Genomic DNA, 7,359 nt, shown 5'->3' with positions numbered 1-7,359 from the left:
TGTTATATATATATATATATATATATATAACATTTCTGTCCCCCTCACTCCTGAAATGATGGCTACGCCCCTGTGTTTGAGCATAAACAATATCTGCAAAGTTAAGAAGTTCAAAGTTCAATGCAAACGGAGATATCATCTTTTAAAATTATGGCAGTTTAATGCCTATAAAAATGGCTCGTAGACTTCCCAGGTTCGTGACATCACAAACCCTGATAAACCCCGCCCCTGAGAATACACAACGAAGGGAGGCCGAGGAGAGGAAGAGAAAATTAGGGGTGCACATAAAAGTCTATTCATATATGAATCACGATTCTGTCTTCTAACGATTCCAATGGATTCACAAGTTTCAAAATCAATGTTCTAAAGCAGCGGTTTTTAATACTGTTCCTACGTCCCTGCTCTGCACACGCTCTCGCTCTCTCTCTCTCTCTCTCTCTCTCTCTCTCTCCCATTCAGATCATCAGCTCAGCTCTGTTCCATTTATACACTTATTTTCACATAGTATGAGAAGCATTAGGCTATGCATGGATGCGCATGCAGTTCCCGTACTGTATAAAACTTTAATCAGGATAAAACCGTATATTAAAAGCTAACATAAGCAGTAGCATTCACAAATAACAGCGTATCTAAAAGTATGAGACAACAACAAACAAACATACCATTAAGAGCCGTGCTTGCGCTTCACTAATATCCTCTGCGTCTCAATCGGGCTCAAATTGATAAGCAATATAGATGACGCCATTGTTTACAATACACCCAGAGCTCATGCCGCTGAGGTGAGAGGCGGGACATTTAGACGCGCACCAGAAGTGGTTTAGCCAATCACAACACACTGCACTAGCTAACCAATCAGAGTCCATCATGTATTTCTGAGGGAGGGGCTTCATAAAAGCAGGAAATGATCAGCCCGTTTATCAGAGAAGGGACAGAGCGGTGAAGAATAAAGGTAAATTAAGTGAAAAATAATGCATTTTTTAAAAAACTAAGCATGAACACGTTAGACTGCACCCCATAAACACAATCAAGCCTAGAACAAAACAACTCAACCACCCCTTTAACAAACTAGACTTTCATATCTCTGCTGCCTCAAATGCATTATTTAACTTGAGCTATGGAAAACATCTGACTCTCATTCTGTCTTATGATGTAAAAATGTTGAGGTAGAATTTAGGGTTTTACAGTAAACATGTTTTTCAAAACCAAACACATTTACTGCATATTCTCTCGTCTCTCAACCAGATCCAATCATAAACCCCACAGGCACTGCAAAGCTTCATTAAACAGGTTCAGTACACCATCACAAGCTGATGATGAGGATTTGGTGATGGGCAGAGATCACTTCCTTAGATCTGAGCAGTTTGTGCAAAACAACCTTCAAGCTTTTTTATTTATTTATAATTTTTTATAACAGAAGGCGACATGAAAAAACGTGCCTTTAAAGGTGCCTGGTGCTAATAAATATAAACCTTATGCCAAGGGGATATGATTTTGCTAGTCTGGTCTCGTATCTTTCAGTGTATTATGATCAGTATGCCATTACATTTTTTTTTATCAGATAAATTGCACTAAATTGAGTAAGAACAGGTGAAAACTTTCAGCATGTCAATTAAGAAATAGCTGACCTCTATCATACTGAAAGCGGATATGATTTTGCTAGTCTGGTCTCGTATCTTTCAGTGTATTATGATCAGTATGCCATTACATTTTTTTTATCAGATAAATTGCACTAAATTGAGTAAGAACAGGTGAAAACTTTCAGCATGTCAATTAAGAAATAGCTGACCTCTATCATACTGAAAGTGTATCATTTAAAAAACAAAAGCACTTTATATGCAAATATGTATCTTAAATATGTAAATACTTCAATTTCAGTATACCATGTATATAAAACATGAGACAACCTTTTTGAATCAGCATGAAATTATGACAATAATGAATTATATCCTAAATTCTACCCTCATTATTACACTTCACTGACAGTATGCCAGTGTGGTTTTAAGTAATTGTGTTCACTTGTTTAAGCACAAGCTATTATAAAAAGAAAAAAAGAGAAAGAAATCGAAAGTTTTAAGAACGGATCTTTATCATTTTAAACTAATTTTAAAACAGCACACATAACTACTCCTATAATTTGCGCAATTGAATTCAAAACCTAATAGCCATTAAGAAAATTATCTCATTAACAATTAGCCCCGTCTCCTCTATCTGCTCAAGTAATGCTTCAAAACTCAATACGGTGCATCAATTCTTAAGTCTTTAAGATGTTAATTGTAGAATTGATCCACTTCTTCGCTCTATTCAACTATTCAAAGCACCGCATCACAGGGAGCACCACTGTCTGTGCTGCGTAAAAGCGCACGCCATCCAATCCATTGATACGTGGCTCTATAAAAACCCAGCGAGCTGTCAGTGCGCGTGAAGCTACGCACAGGCAACAGTTTTGTGCGATAAATATGATTAAAATATGGTTAAACAGCCTCTCATAGTTAGATATATTGAAATATAATTAAAAGACCCCCTTGCTCCTAATTATCACCGTTGCAATGTGCGCGCAAAGACGATTTTGTCCGCGGAAAACTAAAATGGCAATGACAGACAGTAGAGACGGGACAAGTTGGAATGATAAGATTCAGGAGTGAGTAACACTAGCAGGATGGAAAAAATACTCTAAAAACGAGCAATGCAGAAGACTTCCGAGATGCAAGACGAGCGCACCGACTACGCGTCTGGAAGTCTGCCGTTAAGTGAATACAACACGAGCTTCACAGCGAACAGGACTAATATCTCGTGGAGTGACTTTCAAGATCTCGCCGATTTGGATAAGCCCGACTTTATGGGAGATGGATCCGCGGTCCTGAGAATAATCATCTCTGTCATTTACTCGGTTGTGTGCGCGCTGGGTTTAATCGGTAACATCCTCGTCCTGTATCTCATGAAGTCCAAACAAGCATGGAAGAAGTCTTCTATCAACTTCTTCGTGACCAGTTTGGCGGTCACAGACTTTCAGTTTGTTTTGACGCTTCCCTTTTGGGCTGTGGAGAACGCCATGGATTTCACTTGGCTGTTTGGGAAGGCGATGTGTAAGACAGTTTCTTATGTCACGGCTACGAACATGTACGCCAGCGTGTTTTTCCTCACGGCTATGAGCGTCGCGAGGTACTGCTCCGTGGCTTCGGCGTTAAAAAGCAGGAGACGCCGGTTGCGTTTCTCCGCGCAGTGGATGACTGTAGTCATTTGGATTGCAGCGGTCGGTGCCGCTCTGCCGAACGCGATATTTTCAACGACCGCCACGGTATCCAACGAAGAACTGTGCCTGGTGAAATTTCCCGACCGGAGTGGAGATGCGCAATTTTGGCTGGGGTTATATCAAGCGCAAAAAGTACTTCTGGGGTTCCTCATTCCGTTCGTAATAATCACTGTCTGTTACCTGCTTCTCCTACGCTTCATAACTAACAAAAACGTGAACACCACCAGCGCTAAGAGGCGATCTAAAGTGACTAAATCTGTGACTATCGTCGTTTTGTCTTTTTTCCTGTGCTGGCTTCCGAACCAGGCGTTAACGGCGTGGGGAATCTTAATAAAACTCAATGTAGTGCACTTCAGTTACGAGTACTACACCACGCAGGTGTATATTTTTCCAGTCACAGTATGTTTGGCTCATTCAAACAGTTGTCTCAATCCCATTCTGTACTGTTTGATGAGAAGGGAATTCAGAAAAGCGTTGAAAAAGCTGTTTTGGCAAATCGCTTCGCCTACTGTGACAAACATGAGACCGTTTACCGCCTCAACGAAGCCCGAGCAAGATGAACACGGCCCCGCGCTGGTTCCGATCAGTCCCGCGGAGCCCGCGCTTATTTTTTATCCTCCGGGGGCTGTCATGTATAATGGCAGAAACGAACTTCTGCCTAACAGCACATAACGAGTTGTTGTTGGTAATGAGAAATGTTTCAGACTCAGACAAACTGGCTAATAATGAATTAGTTTGTACATTTGCTTCTCCAATGCGCAGAGTAAAAGAGTTCCGGTCTTGGAACACCTTTTGGAAGTGGAAGGGAGCCTCCCAATTCAAAACCTTTCTTAAAGGGATAGCTCAGCCCAAAACGAAAATGTTGTCATTAATTTCTCATCCTCATGTAGTCCATAGACAGCAAGGCAACCTAAATGGCCCCAGGTCCAGAAACGCAGTAAGATCAAGACAAAGGTAAAACAGTCCATGGGACATCAGTGGCTAAACTTCAATTTTGCAAAGCTACGAGAATACTTTTTGTGTACAAAGAAAACAAAAATAATGTTCAACAATAACAATAATTCAACAACTCTTCTTCCCCGTGTCACCATCCTCCACCATTTTGGAGAGTACCACACGCATGTGCGTGCTTTCCAATGAACGTAAACAACGCTGATTACGTTGATTATGTTCTGGGGAAAGCGCGCGCATGTGTCGTGGTACTCTCCAAAATGGTGGAAGATGGTTACTGATGGAAACTCGAGGAGAAGAATTGTTATTTTTGTTTTCTTCGTGCACAAAAAAGTATTCTCATAGTTTCGCAAAATTGAAGTTGAGCCACTGATGTCACATGGACTGTTTTACCTTTGTCCTGACCTTACTACGTTTCTGGGTCTGGGAACATTACAGTTGCGTTGCTGTCGATGGGAGGCTCAGAGAGATCTCCGATTTCATCAAAAATATTTTAATTTGTGTTCCGAAGATGAACGTAGGTCTTACGGGTTTGGAACTACATGAGGGTGAGAAATGAATGACAGAATTTTCATTTTGGGGTGAACCATCTCTTTAATTACGCCACTCTAATCCATTCTGGGTTTTACATTTTCACCCTCTCACTAGTCACTAGTGAGAAAGCCTTTACAAGCGGGAGGAAAGACCTCCTTGCTCTAGGTGAAATCACACAAACGTCACTCCCTTTTTAACTTCAACTCTGCATTACTAATAATCTAATCAGGAACTGTGAAAATCTAATTAGAAAGAAAAAAAAATTACAAACAAGTATTTATTATAATATTTGACAGACTATTCACAGAGCACAATGTGGATTCATATAATTTAATAATGTATCAGTTGGATTCATATGATTTATTAACAGTAGCCTATCAGTTGGTTAAAATATTTATAAAATTTAATAAAAAAATTGTATTTATTTCATTTCATTATTATTCTTTTTTTAATGAATGAAAGTGTTAACAATACCTGATTTATATTCACCTATTAATTCCCAGCAAGGAACAAATATGTATTTTTGGTCAACCATTACCCAAAACAAACCATTACATTGCTAATAAACATCTTACATCAGCCAGTGACGGGTTACAGGGTTTTTTTATGTACTCTAAAAAATCAGCCAACATACTAGCCTGAAAAGGTCAGGAGATGGCTAAGACCAGCAAAGCAACTGAGGCTAGTTTAAGATGTTTTTTTCAAGTGATCATTAAGAAGGTGTGTTATCATTATAGGCATTCATGTGAACTGTGACTATGTACATTTGGTCAGTTATTTATGTTTGATTTTACTGAATTGTCAAACTTTATCATCAGATTAAAAGATAATTAACACCACCTGCATAAAGACTTTGTTCTCCTAATTATACATACATACATACATTATATATATGTGTGTATGTGTGTGTGTGTGTATAAAACAACACCGTAAAAACAACAGCATTTCAGAAGAAGAACATCATACTGACAGTCAAACATGGTGGTGTAGTGTGATGGTCTGGGGCTGCTTTGCAGCTTCAGGACATGGATGACTTGCCATAATTGATGAAACCGTGAATTCTGCACTCTATCAGAAAATCCTAAAGGAGAATGTCCGGCCATCAGTTTGTGACCTCAAGCTCAAGCGCACTTGGGTTATGTAGCAGGACAATGATCCCAAACACACCAGCAAGTCCACCTCTGAATGGCTCAAGAAAAACTAAATTAAGGTTTTGGAGTGGCCAAATCATAGTCCGGACTTAAATCCGATTGAGATGCTTAAACAGTCCATTCATGCTCGAAAACCCTCCAATGTGGCTGAATTAAAAAATTCTGCAAAGAAGAGTGGGCCAAAATTCCAACACAGCGATGTGAAAGACTCATTGCCAGTTATCGCAAACGCTTGATTGCAGTTGTTGCTGCCAAGGGTGGTTATTTGATTTAGGGGCAATTACTTTTTCATGTCGTGCCAGGCAGGTTTGTACCTATTTTTTCCCTTAATAAATTAAATAATTGTTTCAAAACTGCATTTTGTATTTACTCGAGTTATCTTTGTGTAACATTAAAATTAGCTTGATCTGAATCATTCAAGTGTGACAAATATGCAAAAAAAAAAATTTTAAAACAGGAAGGGGGCAAAAACTTTTACACACCACTGTAAAATTTGAACACCCTATTGAATTCCATGGTTTTCTGTATCAGGACATAAAAAAATATCTGGTCCTTGGCAGGTCTTAAAATTTGGAAAATAAAACTTTGAACAATGATGAACAACAACACATGACATATCAAACCGTGCCATTATTTATTTAACAAAAAATAAAGCCAAAATGGAAAAGCCATGTGTAACAAAGTTAGGACACCCTTAATGTTAACATAGGAATTAAGAGGGTAAGTAACAGTCAGACTCTGCTAATCAAATGTCTTTGATTAACTAATCATCAGCAAGTGTGAGCACCTCTATAAAAGCAGATGTTTTGGCAGTTTGCTGGTCTGGAGCCTTCAGGTGTGTGTTAACACAGTGCCAAGGAGGAAATACATCAGCAATGATCTTAGAGAAGCAATTGCTGCTGCCATCAATCTGGGAAGAGTATTACGGCCATTTGCAAACAATTTGAAGTCCATCATTCTACAGTGAGGAAGTTTATTCAAATGTGGAAGACATTCAAAACAGACAAAAATCCTCCCAAGACTGGACATCCCAGCAAATTCACCCCAACATCAGACTGTAACTTTGTCACACATGGTTTTCCATTTTGGCTTTATTTTTGTTAAATAAGTAATGACACAGTGATATATGTCATGTGTTGTTGTTCATCTGAGATTTTATTTTCAAAATGTTAAGACCTGCAAAGGACCAGACTTTTTTTTTATTATGTCCTAACAAAGAGTGAAAAATTTAAGGGGGTCTGAATACTTTCCGTACCCACTGTATATATATATATATATATATATATATATATAATTACAAGCTGAAACACTTCACATCTAAGGCACAGCTCTCTGCCAACAGTTCATTGATTATCACTGAAATAAAGTAAATCTGATGTGTCTGAATCCAGTCATTGTTTTGTTTAAAGTGAATATTATATGGAGTTTGGCAGACATGATAATACGCGTTCCCTCAAAAACAATTCACCTTAA

The 7,359-nt window shown here is 38.7% G+C and overlaps 1 protein-coding gene across 1 annotated transcript; it reads left to right on the top strand.

Annotated features, from left to right (window-relative positions):
• The first annotated feature begins 2,683 nt into the window (after positions 1–2,683).
• Positions 2,684–3,922, top strand: LOC107589282 (relaxin-3 receptor 1-like). The gene has a single exon (XM_016277676.1). The coding sequence runs from the start codon at positions 2,684–2,686 to the stop codon at positions 3,920–3,922; it is 1,239 nt and encodes a 412-aa protein (XP_016133162.1).
• Positions 3,923–7,359: the final 3,437 nt, after the last annotated feature.

This window comes from Sinocyclocheilus grahami, unplaced genomic scaffold (genome assembly GCF_001515645.1).
Source record: "Sinocyclocheilus grahami isolate Dianchi unplaced genomic scaffold, SAMN03320097.WGS_v1.1 scaffold114.1, whole genome shotgun sequence".
NCBI classification, from domain to species: Eukaryota; Metazoa; Chordata; class Actinopteri; order Cypriniformes; family Cyprinidae; genus Sinocyclocheilus; species Sinocyclocheilus grahami.
The sequence above is the reverse complement of the archived record's forward strand: the minus strand, read 5'-3'. Positions and strand labels throughout refer to the sequence as shown.

What these genes read in the sequence shown, in the direction of transcription:
- LOC107589282 (XM_016277676.1), top strand. Translation starts at nt 2,684, where the DNA reads ATGCAGAAGACTTCCGAGATGCAAGACGAGCGCACCGACTACGCGTCT.